Source organism: Balearica regulorum, chromosome 24, assembly GCF_011004875.1.
Source record: "Balearica regulorum gibbericeps isolate bBalReg1 chromosome 24, bBalReg1.pri, whole genome shotgun sequence".
Lineage (NCBI taxonomy): Eukaryota > Metazoa > Chordata > Aves > Gruiformes > Gruidae > Balearica > Balearica regulorum.
In genome coordinates this window covers 4324714-4341630 of record NC_046207.1, presented here as the reverse complement: position 1 = coordinate 4341630, position 16917 = coordinate 4324714, and the positions used below count along the sequence as shown (strand labels likewise).

The window sequence follows — 16917 nt, the reverse complement described above, 5'->3', positions numbered from 1 at the left end:
TTAGACTTGTCAGTTAAAAACCATGAGCAATGCAATTGGTCCACTTAAAGACAAGGCTAAAAAATAACCCTGCCTACTTAAAAATTCCATAGAATTGGCATAGCAAAAGTTAGAGCAAACCAGTGTTGTTCACAGTGCCCATCACTCACCATGCAAATAGAATATACGGAGACATAGTGCATCACATATAGAATCATGGCTGGCATTCACAAGTTCGGCTCTCCAGACGCGAAGCTGTTTTGACACCGTCTTTGACTGGAATGTCTTTAGTAATACAGCTTGAATGTCAGCCAAAAGTTCTCATGGTAAGTGCAATATCAATTTTGCTTAGAAAAAGACAGACTGCAAGAAGTTTGTTCTTGCATCTAACTTTGTTGCATGCTGCTGCATGTTAAACTATTTAGTTCATATTCCAACTGAAATAATCATCCTGGTATTTCTCCCTACAAATTGTCCAGATTTGTTGACAGACTACAAGATGGCTTTGACAGAGCTGTGGTGGTCTGACATACTGCCATCCTTCAACTGCTTCTTCAAAATCCCTACAGCACAGTCAGTGGGATGGAGTACATAAAATCTTCTCAGTTGCTTCTGTGCAAAGTCTGGTAGAGTATCTTAAAATGAACTCCCACAAATTTAAGTTAAATCAATGGATTTAGTACTAAAGCCCTGAGGCATTTTCACACTTCTATTAACAAACCCTGCTGTAGGGGCAGTAGTTCTTAAACTACTCCAGACAAATCTGCAAGAGCTCCTGGGCCAAACTCCACTGATTAACCCCTTGCTTACAGGCCTGCGTGAGCTGATCTGGGAACAGTCACTTCTGAACATCAGCCTTAAACCTGAACAAGCTTACCTATTTCCTTTCCTGCATCAGGCCAGCATCGTACAATTTAATCTGCCCTTGCATAACAATCCAACAGGCAAATAAAATACAACACAGTTACCACAGATGAGTAAACTGAGACTAAACCGTTAAGATTTTCAAAGGGGTTTTTGTGTGTTTGTGTTTTGTTTTTTTAAACAAAGCTAGATTATTTTATTACAAAAAGAGAAGTTACTGATATCAAAAGTGGCAAGTGAACTGCAAAGTGGAGCATTAAGGGATGTACACATCAGAGAAACCTTTACATACTATGTGGTTGAAAGACTTACCCAGTGTTTGAGATATGATCTAGGTTGCCTGCTGAATTGGAAAGTGAGAAGTATCAGCTCAGAAAGCTAAACAATTAAAAAACAAAACAAAAAACCAAACTGTTTAGAAGTTCTTTTGCAAAGAAGTTGCCCACATCAAAAACACCAACAAATCATCATATGAGCCAAAGACAGTAAACAGATTCTCCAACAATGTTTGTCTACACAAATTTTGGAACACCCTGGTTACTCCTCCCTTTCCCTTCCCTAAGATCCTGAGTTAGGCTGCACGTGAAAGCCTGGAACATTCAAAGGAAAGGAAGGATGGGGAAGAAAAGGAGGTAGGAAGGATGCACTGAATCCGCTAGTAACCTAAACTGTCCTAGAGCTCTTCGGATCAGGGAGAAGGCGTTTTCAACGGCATAGCTAACTGAGAGGCAGTGATACTCTTAACGGAAACACTCCACATTCTGTTCCTTGGGAGTAGAGCAGTAAGCAAACCAGAGCCAACCAGGGCATTGATTTGTGTCAAACCACCTCAAAACGCCAAACGGTACCTAAATCAGCTTAAATCTTCCTGCCACAGTAAGCAGGGAAATTAAAATATTTAAAGACTACGCAAACTCAACTATCTCCCTTCAAGCAGAACACCAAGTGCCGACTTGTTAAGGAGCACTGCAGCACTGCTACTCTAAGGGTCTCGGGAAAGTATGCTGAAGGCAAAGGGTACTGATTGTCAAAGACAGGCTGGAAACACGCTCGTGGGGGTTCTTCTGATCACTTTTTCACTAGAATTAAACCACGTGCAATGTTTGAGAAAGGACCTACAAGCAGCTCAGGTTTCAGTCTATTACTGTGAAATAACCTCCTTACTAATCCACAGTGACAGAAGTGAAGTGTTGATGTTGGTGGGTGGCTACTTTGCTGGTTTTCACTCCTTTTCTCAGGCTGATTGTTGACCCAAGTTTCTAATGAAGCTGTCGAGGACAAACTCAAAGCATCTTCAGATACACCTGAAAAAAAAAATCTACTGCCTCAAGTTCTCTGTTTTAGCAAGTCTCTTGTGTTCTACCAATCATCCATTTATAAACGAACTCTGCAGCCTCTCTACAACATACAGATACAAAATATTTAGTACACATAGAAACATCCTGAAGTAGTTTTATAAAGATTGTGCTTTTGTTTTCATAGATAGGTATAACTATTCCACTTGCCTCCAACTTGGGAAAGCCAAGTACACCAACACCAAGTATATGTGAAGTTTAGTCACTGAGGAGAGAATCAAAGGAATGTCAATATATAAGTGCAAATAAAACAGGTGCTTTCAAGCACACACAAATGTAACCACTAAATTATTAAGATAGAGATCTTTGATTTTCAATATAGAACTGTTAGAGACTAACTCTACAGAAATCCTTGAAAACAAAGATCTGAAGAGAGAAGTAACTGACTTAATGTTCCCAGAGGTATTTCACAGCCCATTACAGACTACAGTTTTTTCCTGGGCACCATTAAGTAATACTGTTGGACTCACACAGCGCCTCAATTCCCGCCCATCCTCACTTTCTGTGTTGCTTAATTTTCAATATATAAACGATGCTGGTTTTATGCATCAAATCCAATCAACACCCTCATGTCTTATAAAGGCGTATCAAGACTAACAAAACGGTTTAGCACAGTATTTCCTTAGGAGTGATAGTCCAGAAACTAGCACTCAATCTGCGAGCGTGGCATTCTCCGTAAGCTTAGCGAATGTCGGTGTATTTCCTGCATCTGCCTTTCCTGCATTTGCCTTATTCTATCTTTTTGCCACATTAAATTTTGTGGCATAGGGTACCTTTGTGTTCCCTGCAAACACCTGAAGGGGATTCTCACGTGGCAGGCTGTCGCTCTGCAGCGAGGCTGAGGCATAGGAGGCAAAAGCATCCAGCGCTTTCTCTCAGCACAGTAACGATAGGCCTCTTTCCTGTATTGCTTGTCAATATCATCGCTGTTTTTCCACCCCCCAATGATAAAAACATCATCTTTGTAATAACAAATAGCTGCTCCTTCAATGCTAAGAACCTCTGGGGGTAAGCTTTCAAGTATTTCATCCGAGGCCCTGCCAGAGATCTTCATCTTGGCTTCCTCGTTATCTATAGGGTAACTCTTGGGGCAGCAGGACGCTGTATGGTAAAAGTTTGTGTTAGCAACAGACATCTGAAAAGAGCAGTAATTATCAATGAGTGGCAGAGACTCCACATCCTGCCACTGCCTTGTTTCAGCATCGTATCTGATAATAACCGCCCTCAATCCATCTTCGCTATCGCTGTCAACTGGGGTACGAGCAGCAACATAAATAAACCGGTCTTCTACAGAAACAGCTTTGACGTCACGAAGAATCTTTGGTGCTGACTCCAGGTTAAGCCATTTGTCTTGCTCGGGATTATAAATGGCCACATCTTTAAAGCCAGGACTGAAATTGCCATGTCCACCAATACTGTACAAGTTTCCTTTAACTTCAGTAAGGCCAAAAGAATGCTTTCTGGTTATCAGATTTGAGACTTGCTCCCAGATGTTTCTGTTTGGATTGTACCTTTCTACAGTCTTGGCAAACCCTGGCTCCATGGAGCCAGCCACATAAACGTAAGATTCTGTCACAGCAACAGCATGCCCATCAAGATGATTGTGTATGTGGGGTAAGTTTACCCACCTATCTTCATCAATGAAATACCCTACACACTCACTCAAGTAATCTCCCCCCTCCGATACGCCACCGATCACCATAATGACGTCCATGTTTTGTCCAAAACGCGGCAACAACGCTACAGGACAAGCGGAATGTTGTAGGTTACCAGACTGCAAGTTCTCAGACCGCAAGGCGTGACTCTCCACAGCTTCAGACACCAATTTAACACAGGCTTCGTTGCTCGATACCAGCCTTTCAGATTTGACATGGCGAGTAAGATAAGTGGGTTTCATCTGAGACAATCTAAGCAGTTTAAAGAGATCTTCAAAGTACCTCTCTCTTTCCTCAGGATTTTTCTGAACCCACTTCAAAACGGTCTCAAAGAGAATTTCTTCAGAGTCCACTGTGATCTCTGAGTCTGAGAGCCAGTCTCTGATGAGGTGAAAGGGCAAAGTGTAGAACTCCTCATCTTGGATAACTTTGTGGAAGTTCCTTCTGATCATATCCTGAGCTTTGAGGGCGAGCTGATTCAAGGAATACATGTGGGCTAAGCTGTGAACCGCAACGCAGTTGGAGAGATTGAGTTTCTTCTTCAGAAACTCTCCACAGAACTCTTTTAACCGGGTCAGTAGAAACCTGCAGAACAAACGAACAGGAGTGATGTTGCAGCCCGGTTGCCAGCGGTGCAGAAGCGGCCAGCCCCCCCGGGCCCGGGCCCCGCTCACCTGTCGGCCATCTCCAGCACCTCGTGGACGTTGCCGGGGCTGACACGGATGGTGCCGGTGTACATGAAGCCGACGACGGCCTCCACCGTGTCGGGGTCGGGACCGCCCTCCGAGCTCCACTTCTGCAGCTCCACACGGCCCGAGCGCGACTCCGCAAAGCCCCCAGAGAGCAACGGCGTGAAGTACTCGGTGGCGGCGGCCAGGACGGAGCGGTGCGCCCGGTACTCGCGGGCCGCCCCGGGCCGCCCGCCGCCGAAGGCCAGAGTGATGTCGCAGTAGAGGCCGTGGCGGCGCTGCTCGTTCTGCCGCCAGGCCAGGTCGGAGCAGTGTGCCGGGCACCCAAACGCCTCCGCCTCCCCATCACCATCCACCCCGCCGCCGCGGGAGCCCCCGCCCTCCGCCTCGGCCGCCGGCGGGCCGGGACCGGGCTGTGGCTGAGGGGAGGCCGCGGCCGCCGCCATCTTGTCCGACATGGCGGGCTGCAGTTGGTGCGCCTGCGCGCGAGGCGCCGGCGGCGTCAGTGACGTACGCGGCGCTGCCCCCTAGCGGGGAGGCGGTGTCGCTGCCGCAGGTAAAATGGCGGCCGGGGGGTTGCGGGGGCAGGTGGCAGAAGCGCAGCGCTCGGGGCGCTCCGTCCCCTCAGCCCGGGGGAACAGGGATGTGGCCGAGGTGAGCTCCCCTCCTCGCTCCTCAGCGAGCAGAGAGGGCGTTTGGGCCAGCACCGCGGCAGAGGCACCAGCTCCCCCGCCTCAGGCAGGACCGGCGGTTCCCGCTCCCTTCGCCTCCCCGGCGACCTCGAAAGACCCGTCCGGAGGGAACTGCTGGGCCTGCCCCGCGCAGGGCTTGAAGCCCGACCTGCCCCCGCATGCTTCTCCGCTTTAGGCCCGCCCTGGTGCTGCGGGCGACAGCCGGGCCGGCTGGCGAGGCCACCGGTGCCTCAGCCCGAGTAGTACAACGGCAGCTTTGCCGTCACCTCACAAGGGAACCGGGCCCCTGTGCCAAAGGGAACAGGTACCACACAGAAACGACTACATAGCTTTATTCAGGGCCTTCAGCTAGCCTTTGGATTCTTTTTCTCATTAACAGCATGCTCAGGCAAGCCTCCAGGGAAGGGACTTTACATGAGGAATGCACTCAACTCCACCTAAGGAACACTTTTTTTTTTTTTTGTTAACTAGAAGGAGCTGCAGTTGATTATTTCAATGTTTACAACATGATACACTTCCCTAACTCTTCTATAATGCAATATCAATTATAATTACTTCCCTCCTTTTTCTTTTCTAATTTGTTATATTCTATCTCAACCTGTCATGTTTCAGGGTGCATTAAGTCAGTACGGGGTCACCTGTCCTGTCTGTGTCTCCTCCCAACTTCTTGTCCACCCCCAGCCACCCCGCTGGCAGGGCAGTGCAAGAAGCAGAAAAGGCCTTGGCCCCGTGTAAACACTGCTCAACAATAAGTCCATAGAACAAAAACATCTCTATATTATCAATGCTGTCTCCAGCACAAATCCAAAACGTATCCCCACACTAGCTACTATGAAGAAAATCAATCCTCTCAGCTGAAACCAGGACAGGGTTTTGTTTTTTCTTCTTTTTTTCCCCTTCTCTCACATCAACCAGAACACACACCATGAGAGGAATAACTGCTCTGAGGTTTGGTATTTTGTTAAACAACTGTTGCCCAGCTTGTCACGCATTCCATTAGATACTTTTAGAAGCCAGAAGCAGAAAAAAGAATAAATTAGTAGTGTATCATTTATTTGAGTTAGGTTACAATACACAGACAAGTAGGACGCTGAAGTTATTACTGAGATTATTTTTGCATCTGCAGATAACATGAGTGACATTCCATATACCAGCAATCTAATAGTAAATGAGAAATTCTTTGCATAAATACAGACACTGGAATACATGTAGTTTCACAGTTTTAAACAGCAGTATGTTACAACTTTACACTTTAAATTACTACACCAGAGTTTGAGTAACATTGGTTATACATCAGCAGTGGTCCCACTATTCAGGATACAATCAGACTGAAGATGAGAACACAGTAAACGAACTGAAAAAACAACCAATAACAAAAAAAGCCCAAGTCATGGCTTAGGGGGATGATGGGGACCTTCCCTCTATCAGGAAAGGTTGCAGCTTGTTACCCGACTAATGGATCTTCCACAACTTCAGTAAGACTGCACCTATGAGCAAAACTCCCCTCCCAAAACCCTTAAAATCTTTTCCGGAAACAAAATGAAACAAGAGTAGAAAAAATAAAAGGGTGAGAGACAGTATTAAATACAGCAGGTAACATATGGAATATCACAAGTTTTGGTTTTTATTAGAGTAAGTTTCTATTCTTGTAAAACAGTTGCTTTGCACAGTTTGACCAGGCAGCTCAAGGTCTGTGTACCAATGGCCTTTATACATCAAAGTCCCATTTGTGGCTGTCCTCTGTGCAGGCTTCTGCCTTCTTGAAGTGACATTCTGAGGTGATACTACAGGTTCTCACATAGTCATGTGCTCCGGTAGAACATAGGATATGTCATCCCACGGGTGACGGTACAGACCTTGCTTCAACCTCTTCTGATCCAGGTAGTGTCCTAAAATGAAAGTGGTTTGTGTTACAAAATGTCTGTTCCTCATTCTAGTCTTACTTTGCCTTGAAAGAACTTTGATTTCTGTATTCCTACAACTAGTGTTTTAGACTGAGTCCCCAGAGGTTGACATTTGTCTCGTGCCCATGGTGGCAGGGCAGCCCCTAGTAGAAGGGAAGGGGCAGAAAGACTGCAAACTTACCAATGAATCCCATACTCCTGCCTAGGACAAAGATGCCATTAAGAGCTCCTATATCAATATATTCATCTGCTTCTTCCCTGCAAGAGAAAATAAATTAAATAGATAATTATCAGGAACTATTTAAGGACTCGATCTTAGAAAGGGTGAGTCTGCTCTAGTGCCAGTAGCAATACCAAGTTCATGTGAAAGCTTCTTCCTTCCCCCAAGTCCAGGCTGCATTTCCTTCACAATGTCCTTTTGAAATCCTGGCCCCACATGAGCTGGCAGTATGGCTCCCATCACATTTATAGGACTGTGAGCTAAGAGGAACGGCATGCTACCTACTTACCGTGTGAAAGAGCCACAATTCCTGAGTACGTCAACAAAGGCAACTCCAATAAAGCCATCTACATTCAGGATAAGATTTGGTTTCTGCAGGAAATGAAAACACACCCCGATAAAGATGTTAACGTGGGCAAATGATGTTCCCCTGGCAGCTGCCATCCTCAAGGGTAATTTGAGGGTTGCCCATAATTGTGGGCACACAAGCCTAGCGATAGAGGAGGCTGTTCAGCAACCTCAGCAAGAGCCACACTTAATGTGAGTGATGGAAAACCAGCCCCAGAGAACGGGCCTGCATTTGGTTCAAACCATAGAGATTCTCACGTGTGCTAGCTCTGCCTCAGATTTAAAGAGTACAGCAGTTCCAGGTATACTGTGGGTACCACAGATAATGGGTTTTGGGGTTTTTTTCCAGCATTGTCCCCAGTCTCCAACAAATGTCTTCAGCCTTACCAAAGTGTAGTTGTACTTGGCCCAAAGTCTACCATAGGAAAAAACCCAAACCCAGCAACAATTTATGAAGCATTGCAATTAAAATACAGTATTAACTGCATGTCACTTGTCCCCCAGTAAGAAAAAGTGCTCAAGAGGAGATAAACACTAGCGCATTTCACCTTGGAAGTTGTAATTTTTTCTACTTCAAGTGCATAGTCCAGCAGTGGGGTGGCAGGGAAATGCTGCTTCACGTAGTCTTTGAGGATCTGAACTCTCATGTCTGGGTTATTTATCTGCAAGTTAAGAACACATTACAGTCACTGATGTTGCCTCTTACACAGGTACTTGCCATAAGCTTTACTGTTTGTGGGTTTAGGATTTCTAGATCCTGAGAATTTGGTCAACAGCTCCCTCTGAAAGTTGCTAAATTTTCTTTGTTTTTTTCCTCTCCCCCAGCTCTCTAAAAAACCCCAAACCAACCTCCAGTTTGTACTAATGGAGTTTTCTTACTGATTTGACTCTGTGTCCGATGCCCATGATCAGCTTCCCTTCTTTCTTCATCTTATTCACAAACTCCATAGGGATAATCCCACTGTCAAAGGCTTTGCTGAACATTTTAGCTGCAGCATCCAGTGCTCCACCAAACCGGTCACCCTGGGTGCAATACACAAAGGAAATTCTAGCAAAGGACTCCACAATTAAGGTACAAAACAAGCACAGGATTATCTTCCCCATCCGCCTTTCCTATCAATGTGGCATTCATGAAGTTAAAGTCAGCAGGCACCTGAGATAAAGCATCTGTTCATAACTCAACACAAATGTCAATATGTAGCCAATGCATCCCCACTAGAGATAAAGTGTGGGGGAAAATGCAATCTAAAGTCTGTTTTATCCATGTTTTTACTTGTCAGTGTTGGAAGAGACTAGGCAACCATATAGGGACAACGCTGACAGCGATTTGACCTCTACAAAAGTATTTCTAGACTCAAACGAGAGACATCAAAATAGTCTTGCTTACTAGAAAAATGGACTAGGCTTTAAACCTAGAACATCAAGTTATTAGAGTTGAATTCAACAGGAATTCAAAGTGTGAGTGAACAGACACAACCTGTCCACAGCTCTGCAGCCAATCTAAATCTCAAATTAATAGTAATAAAACCTGGACAGGGCAATGAGTAGCAAAGCTAAATCTTCTGGAGATTAAGTACTTACGATAGTGAGAAGGCCTGAAGTGAGACTCGAGACAAGATCTTTTCCAGCTCTTGCACAGACAATGGTGTTGTGGGCTCCAGACACAGCAGGACCATGATCTGCTGTTACCATCAAACACATCTCAAGGAAGTGGCAGGCATACTTTGGTAACCTGAGCAAGGAAGAGACCGAAGTCATTTATTGTAATTAAAACTGAGTAACAAGACATTTAGTGTTTTACTGGACAGTGACTTTTGTTTTAGGTGTATGCCTGAAAGTAGAACAGAGAAAGGGAGCTGTAGGGTCACAATACCCATCGGTGCACCCTAATATCTTTCTCAGAGATCAGGTTTTAATTCACTTTCCACAGGAGCTGTTTAGCTCAGAGCTGAGGGTCAGTTTTGTAGGCTGAGCTTGCACACACTCAGCTGACTGATCAGTAAGTTCTGTGGGTCGCCTTGAGGGGAGCCATGGGGCTGTGCTGCAGTTCTGTTCATCCTCTTCTGCTGAGCCAGAGATTCCGGCTAGTACCAAGAGTGTCCCTAATGAAAACATCATCAGATGAAGGCAGCAAACTTCTGCCATGCAGGAGGTTCCCTGTAGGCTGGTTAGCAAATTTTTGTCAACTCCCCAGTCTCTCTAGTGTCGAGGTGACAATGATAATAAGCAAGTAGTCAGAGTGTGAAACAGGCCTAGAATAGAGAAATCTCCTCAATGCACCACAAAACTTGTGGAAAACTTCACCCCAAGACTAAAACATACTGTATGAAGCCTTGAAGTGCTGAAGTGGTCTCAGAGGAGGGGGTATAGAGATGGCATTTCCAATGCATCTACATTCACAAAGGAATTCTGGAGTTATTTTGTGCTTAGAAGTCTATTAATAAACAAGCAAAACTTCCAGCCAAAGAACTTGGGAGCTTTCACAAAACGCTGCCTCACCTCTTTTGAAACCAGAGCAGGCCCAGAACTCCTCCAATTCCCATCTCTTCTTTGAAGACCTCAGTGATTGGCATCCCAGCATAAATCAGTTCCTGACCTCTCTCATCACAGATGCTTGTCATAAAGGAAGCCGGTTTGCGGATCAGACCCAGCTCCTGAAATCGCAGCATAAAGATGGGATTTTAAACATTCCACATTAGACGCAAGCGGCAGTAGGAGGCAGAGCGGTCAAACAATGCCTTAAGCTTGCCCTCAGAGCAACTTCCACAGCCTAGACCCAGCATAGCCAGGGAGCTCACAGATAACATTATAAAGCGTGCAATAAAACCCCAAGGCAACGCCATCATCACCATAAGCATCCAGAATCACAGCAAACATCCTGTCTGGTTTCTAAGGAACCAAAAAGCAGGTAAAACAGCAGAGCTCACCCTTGCCCAGGAGTAATCCATTGGCACAGTTGGAGGAGGCACTTCCTCGGCTGGTTCAATCACTCTTTTGGCCACAAGGTCCTGGTAGACAGACCTACAGAGAGAATCCATTTATTAACTTAAGTCCTTTATAAGAGATACAAGTGAGGTGGTCTTAATCTAGACCTTAAAACCCAAGAATAAATAGAAGTTGCTTTCTTTATGCAGGAATATATTCTTTATCAAGGTGGAATCAGTGCCTTAATAGTTTGTCCCCTGCTGACGGTGCCTTAGTGTGACTTACTGAATGACCTCTCCCAGCTCATCAAAACTCCGGGGAACAAACACACCAGCTTCCTTCAAGGCTTGATTCTTTGCAACAGCAGTTTCAGAAGCCTGGTTGGCACAAGCTCCTGCATGGCCAAACTGCACCTACACAAACAAGGGAAGATACAGCGGTAAGGAACGCAAGTTGTTTACCTGCGGAGAGTAAAACAGAATAAAGACCTGACTAGAAAACGGGTGACAGGAATACCAGTGACTGCCCATCTGCCTTCTTATTTGGGCTAACAGAACTCTGGGTTGCAACTCAAGTCACCACTGCAACATGCAGGGCATTGTCTGATCTGGAATCACTCCAGGTTCTTCCACTGAATTCCTGCCTCCCTAAATTCCCCCACTCTCCATCGTTCCCACTCGCACTCCAGAAGCAAGTGGCTATTGGAATCTGCTGCATTCCCTGGGATCTTTGGGCTCCCTTGACAAGTATGCAGAATCCCCTGGAAATGTCCAGTGGCAGACTATAGAAGCACAAAAAGCTTTTTCTATTTATATTTATTAACTTCTGGATGTTAAGTTGCTACCAGCAATGCTGGAAAGTTTAGGCACAGTGAGAGAAGTTGACTTATGTCTTCCTGTTGTGGATATATATTTAGTTCATGCATTTGCCCCCATTTTTGCACGTACCTCTGAAGAGAACATGGTGGCACAAGTACCAATACACCAGCACACTACTGGCTTGGTGATACGACCTTCTTTAATACCTCTGCAGATCTTATACTCTTCTGTGCCTCCAATCTGCAGAAAGAGAGAGTGCTGAGCTGGTTGAAAACTTTGCACTTTTGTAGAAACCAGCGCCAAGACACGCATGGAAGCATTACTTGGATTTTTTTTCCCTCCTTTTTCACTGAATAACAGCTGAAGTCTCACAACAAAGCCTCCTTATTTGTTTGTTTTTTGTTTTTGTTTTTAAAGTAGGGGAGACTATGCTTGTCTGTGGAATACACTCATAGAATGGTTTGGGTTGGAAGGGACCTTAAAGATCATCTAGTTTCAACCCCCCTGCTGCAGGCAGGGACACCCTCCACTAGACCACATTGCCCAAAGCCCCATCCAACCTGGCCTTGAACACTGCCAGGGATGGGGCCTCCACAACCTCTCTGGGCAACCTGTGCCAGTGCCTCACCACTCTAACAGTAAAGAATTTCTTTCTAACATCTAATCTAAATCGACCCTCCTTCACCTTGAACCCATTCCCCCTTGTCCTGTCACTGCACTCCCTGATAAACAGTCCCTCACCATCTTTCCTGTAGGCCCCTTCAGGTACTGGAAGGCCGCAATTAGATCTCCCCAGAGCCGCCTTTTCTCCAGGCTGAACAAGCCCAAGTCTCTCAGCCTGTCCTCATAGCAGAGGTGCTCCAGCCCTCGGATCAGGTTCGTGGCCTCCTCTGGACTCTCTCCAACAGCTCCATGTCTCTCCTGTACTGGGGCCCCCAGCGCTGGACGCAGTACTGCTGGTGGGGTCTCACCAGAGCAGAGTAGAGGGGCAGGATCACCTCCCTCGACCTGCTGGTCACACCTCTTTTGATGCAGCCCAGGACACGGTTGGCTTTCTAGGCTGCAAGTGCACACTGCCAGCTCATGTTGAGCTTCCCATCAATCAATACCCCCAAGTCCTTCTCCTCAGGGCTGCAATACTCAATTTCTTTTGATGAAAGAAGCATGAAATAAAAATTCAGACATTCAAGACCAGTATGAAGAGCTGTCACTTAGCTGCAGCTATTATTTGGCATCCTTGCAGCCAGGTCAGAGCTCCCAAAACAAAACAGTTGGGTATTTCTCAGATGGGTGTGAGCTGGTCTCACTCACCTCTCCAAGCACTACAATCATTTTCACTCCGGGAGTATCCTCATAACGCAAGACATGATCCATGAAAGTTGAACCAGGGTATCTGGGTAGAATACAGGGAAAATGGTGGAAGTTGAATTTGTTTCATCAACTTTTCTGAAAGGAGAAAAATTAAGAGCCAACCTGCCCTTCTTCCTCCAAATTACTAACAATTCTTCTGTTGACTGACTTAAGAAAATGGTGTCTTTGTTGAAGATGCAGAGTCCTACCTGTCTCCTCCAATGGCCACCCCTTCGTAGACCCCGTCGGTGGTTCGGGAAATGATGTTGTTGAGCTCATTAGACATTCCTCCGGACCGTGAAACATAAGCCACACTGCCAGGACGGTAGAGTTTTGATGCTAAGATATTATCCAGCATGCCTCCGGTGTTGCCTATTTTAAAGCAACCTGGTTTGATCCCACCAACCTACAGGAAAATTGGAGAAAGATGTAAAGCCCTGTAAAATATACATGAACTTTAGGAATGTTTCTGTAAGACAGTCTCATCAGTATTTATACAAGTAACAGAAGACAGTAACATGACCTTAAAATGAGAAACTAACACACGCTTTATATGACTAAAGACAAGATGGACTGTAGGATATACTTTATGCTTCAGAGAAAGCCGATCTGAAGATTAAGACAGATGGACAAGAGGAGAAAAAGGTCACCAGTTCTTACAGTTGCAGGCCCGATGATAGTGACTCCTTTTTTATCAGCTGTCTTGATCAGTTTGCGTGTCAGGGCCTCCGGAATGCCCTCGGCAATAATGGCAATGGTGCGGATCTGCATGAAAGTAAAGCAAACCATTAGTACCCCCAGCGTTGCGGCTCTGCGGGACAGAGAAGGTAAGCAGCTGCTCGGCGGCACGACCAGCTTCGGCCCCTTGCCAGGCCCTCGGGAGGTCACGCTGTGCACTCACACGCAGGAAGGCCCACTGCATGGATCCGTGGTCTGCTGTGATTTTCACAACAGTCTCAACGCACTGCTTGGAGCAGGTTTTTTCCTCCCCCTTGCACATTAAAGCAGCACTGTACTTTAACCAACCCAAAGTAATCACTCCTAACAAAGATGTGCCAAGTTCTTCTTACGTAAATTGCAAGTCCGGCATTAGAATTTGCTATGCAACTCCAGTATCCTATTAGGGCCTACAGAGTTAGAATTGAGGTATTTATCTGCCAAGGTGGAAGACCAAGCCAATTTGCTAATGCCATCACGGTTTAAGAAAACTGATACCCTACTGACAAGATCTTCCTTCTTTTCCTGGGCTGCTTCTCGATCCCTCACTCACCTGTGGATAATTCATGGTTTCAACAGTGCTGTCATAAGCAGAGCGCAGAGATGCAAAGTTGATGAGAACATCCACCTCTGGGTGCTTCCTCATGGCATCTGACATGTTCTTGTAGACTGGGATCAGGATTTCTTTGTGGCCCCAGTAGAACTTCTGCCTGTGGTCACCACTATGGAGCAGAAGATGAAAGAGCCCTGACTTTTAAGGCTACCGGAAACACAAAGGGATACAGTGCATGCAGACAGAGGAGTTTACAAACCCCAATTCTCAGACACCAAGACTGACTGTGAGACTCACTAGGAAGTGAGTGTACATGGGGAGGGACCATACTAACAGCGGAAGGTTCTTCAGAGTATAGAACAGAGCAGCATATGGAAGGAGACGGGCTAATGGGGACAGAGGCATCCAGCAAGATGAATAAGCTCTCCCACAGTGAAGTTACCAGAGCCTCAATTCTACTCCAAGCTGGAAGACAGAATGAGGCACAGAAAGAGTAATGAATGAGATGCATGCAAAGCTGCATTACTGGGCTGGAACAAATACCAGACTGGGGGAACAGGAAACCAGTATCTGCAGGGAACAAGGCCAATCAGCTTTCCAATTCTGCTACAGTGAGGCTCTACCCACCCTGCCCCACGCACACTGAAGGAGACGTGCCTAGGAAAGCGTCACTGCAGGTGCTGTCTTTTATACATGGTAGATGCTCTGACTGGAACTTCATTGACATCTAATCTGTTCAGTCGTTAAGAGTCTAGAGATAGCAGCTGTGTCCCCACACCGGTACATTTGTAATGGAACATTCCAGGTTTTGCCAGCCTGGCTTCCTCCAAAAGGTCACGCAGAATCAGATAATTATAGGTAGCCTTAAACTTTTAATCCCTATTGCTTTTTCTTCATTAAACAACTGCAACGGGTTCCCACTCATCTATAGATGTGACTATGCCTGCACTCAGTTTTAGTACCCTGAGGTTTGCACTTGCTGAGAAGATACTACAGAGCTGCAATTATCATCAGAGCTGCAGACTAACAGCACAAGGTACTTAACTGCCAAGAGGAAAAATTCTCTGCAGGACAGAGGCTGATTAGACATCAGCTATCCTGGATGTCTGTAAATACCACAGAAATGAAACAAACCTCCTACCTTTGTACGTGCTCCCATCTCACTGTCTCAGCAGCAGGCCAGACAGCCACTCCTTTCCTTCTCGCTACTTGCCCTGTTTGACAGGGAGACCCCCTCCCCACGCTCATGAAGTACAGTAACAAAACAGCTCATGCTCTGGAGGTTCCTCCTGAGGGCGACCTGAAACACCCAAAAGCCTCTCTCATCCCCGTTAGCTGTGGGGATAAGGTAAAAGAGGGTGAATACCACAAGAGAACTCTATTCCCACGGAAGGATCTGCACACTTCCTGCCTGCTTAGAAACTACTAGCTATAGGAAAGAGTATGAACAAGATTATTTTTTTTCTTAAATTTTGTTTGGCTACATGGCAGACAGACTGCTTTATTAGCAGAGCTGCTCCCATTCTGGCTAATATTCAGAGGGGAAAATTCCAGCTGCTGCAGGCACAAATCAAGATGTCTCAGACAAGCATGCAGCAAACAGCAGATGAGTGGAAGAAACCTTACAATAGCCTTACTGCCTCTGTGAAGCCAGTGAGCTGTTAAAGAAAGCCCAACTAGTCATACCTTCCTTCCTTGCCGAGCGAATGAACAGAATTTGGACACCCTTTGAAAGAGCATGAGGTGGGACTTAAATTATGTGGCTAACGTTAAGCTGTTTCAACAGAGCAGCCTGAAATTAATGGTTGAAGGAAAGAGGAAGCAGTCTGCAAAGCCAACCTGATGGTGAAAGGGAGCATAGGAGAAGGTGTTAAAGCAGAGATGTAGACTAGGGCAGAGCTACACTAAAGAACAGCAGGGACTAGAAGATGAGGAAGCTAACAGAAAAAATTGAGGGAAGCAGTCAGAAAAATAATGCGGTCAACACAGGCTACTTACGTGAACGGATAAACCATGGCAGCAACTGAAGGTTCATCCCGGGAGCAAATATAATCAAAGTCCAGCATTCCTTGCACAGCCCGTGTCTGCATCCCCCAAATGATAGCTTTGGTGTGACGGCTGAACAGGGTGGTAGCTTTACCTGCTTAGAGAGAGAGGGGGAAAACCCAAAACGCGCTCAAAACATACATCTGTGCAAGACAAAACCTGCAACTTTGCCAAACATCTGCTGAAAGTCTCCTAGACAAGCAAACTGCCCTCCCTCCAAACTGAACCCAGCAGGTGAGCTGCAGGATGTCGTAGCCACATTGTCCACACTAAGGAAGAAACTGCAGATGAGGCAGCATCCCCCTTCCCAGGATTCGGAACACAATAGCCAAGTTTTGTGTTCCACAAAATGGGCAAGTGCTTAATCACAGGGCGGAGCTGGTGTAGGAGAGGAGAGATAAGAAGTGAAAACTGCCTCTTCCTCTTCTCATATGGGCCATTCATGTTCCTCCCAGATAGTTTTATTCTGCAAAGCTGAAGAGGAAGAGAATTCTAAATTTTATTTATTTGCACAATCTGAGAGAACCACAGGAAGTTTGCCTCCTGTGTTTGTCAGGGCACCACAGTAGAACGATAGGAAATAAAAAGAAAAGCGGGAAACTGAGCGGACAAAGAAAGCAAAGGAGCTCTACATACTTAGCTTTTGTTTTCAGGTTTTTTTTGATGATCAGAATCCAACACAAACCTGATGGCTCCAAGAACTTAGACGTGGCCCAAAACTTGGCTTTGGGGACAGAATCACAGGAAAGGCAACTGTTCAGCTAGTGAGGATGGACTGTTTGCTTAAAGTACACTTACACCA

General features: G+C 45.8%; 2 protein-coding genes across 8 annotated transcripts in view; both read right to left on the bottom strand.

The window, feature by feature from the left end:
* Positions 1 to 2062: 2062 nt before the first annotated feature.
* KLHL11 (kelch like family member 11) lies at positions 2063 to 5023 on the bottom strand. The gene is made up of 2 exons (XM_010298732.2): positions 4528 to 5023; positions 2063 to 4438 (listed from the first exon to the last, which is right to left on the bottom strand). Exons 1-2 carry the CDS (start codon positions 4998 to 5000, stop codon positions 2842 to 2844), a joined length of 2070 nt encoding a protein of 689 aa, XP_010297034.2. The 5' UTR covers positions 5001 to 5023; the 3' UTR covers positions 2063 to 2841.
* Positions 5024 to 6266: 1243 nt separating this feature from the next.
* ACLY (ATP citrate lyase) overlaps positions 6267 to 16917 on the bottom strand; it is a 31128-nt gene continuing 20477 nt past the window's right edge. For all 7 annotated transcript variants that reach the window (XM_075775061.1, XM_075775063.1, XM_075775066.1 and 4 more), the window contains 15 exons: positions 16068 to 16209; positions 14070 to 14238; positions 13460 to 13564; positions 13009 to 13205; positions 12761 to 12842; positions 11579 to 11689; positions 10917 to 11044; positions 10634 to 10727; positions 10206 to 10360; positions 9288 to 9438; positions 8586 to 8729; positions 8255 to 8368; positions 7648 to 7730; positions 7320 to 7396; positions 6267 to 7123 (listed from right to left, as the gene is read on the bottom strand). In XM_075775061.1, coding sequence (XP_075631176.1) covers positions 7029 to 7123; positions 7320 to 7396; positions 7648 to 7730; positions 8255 to 8368; positions 8586 to 8729; positions 9288 to 9438; positions 10206 to 10360; positions 10634 to 10727; positions 10917 to 11044; positions 11579 to 11689; positions 12761 to 12842; positions 13009 to 13205; positions 13460 to 13564; positions 14070 to 14238; positions 16068 to 16209 — 1847 coding nt within the window. In that variant the 3' untranslated portion in view covers positions 6267 to 7028. The remainder of the gene's footprint in view (positions 7124 to 7319; positions 7397 to 7647; positions 7731 to 8254; positions 8369 to 8585; positions 8730 to 9287; positions 9439 to 10205; positions 10361 to 10633; positions 10728 to 10916; positions 11045 to 11578; positions 11690 to 12760; positions 12843 to 13008; positions 13206 to 13459; positions 13565 to 14069; positions 14239 to 16067; positions 16210 to 16917) is intronic.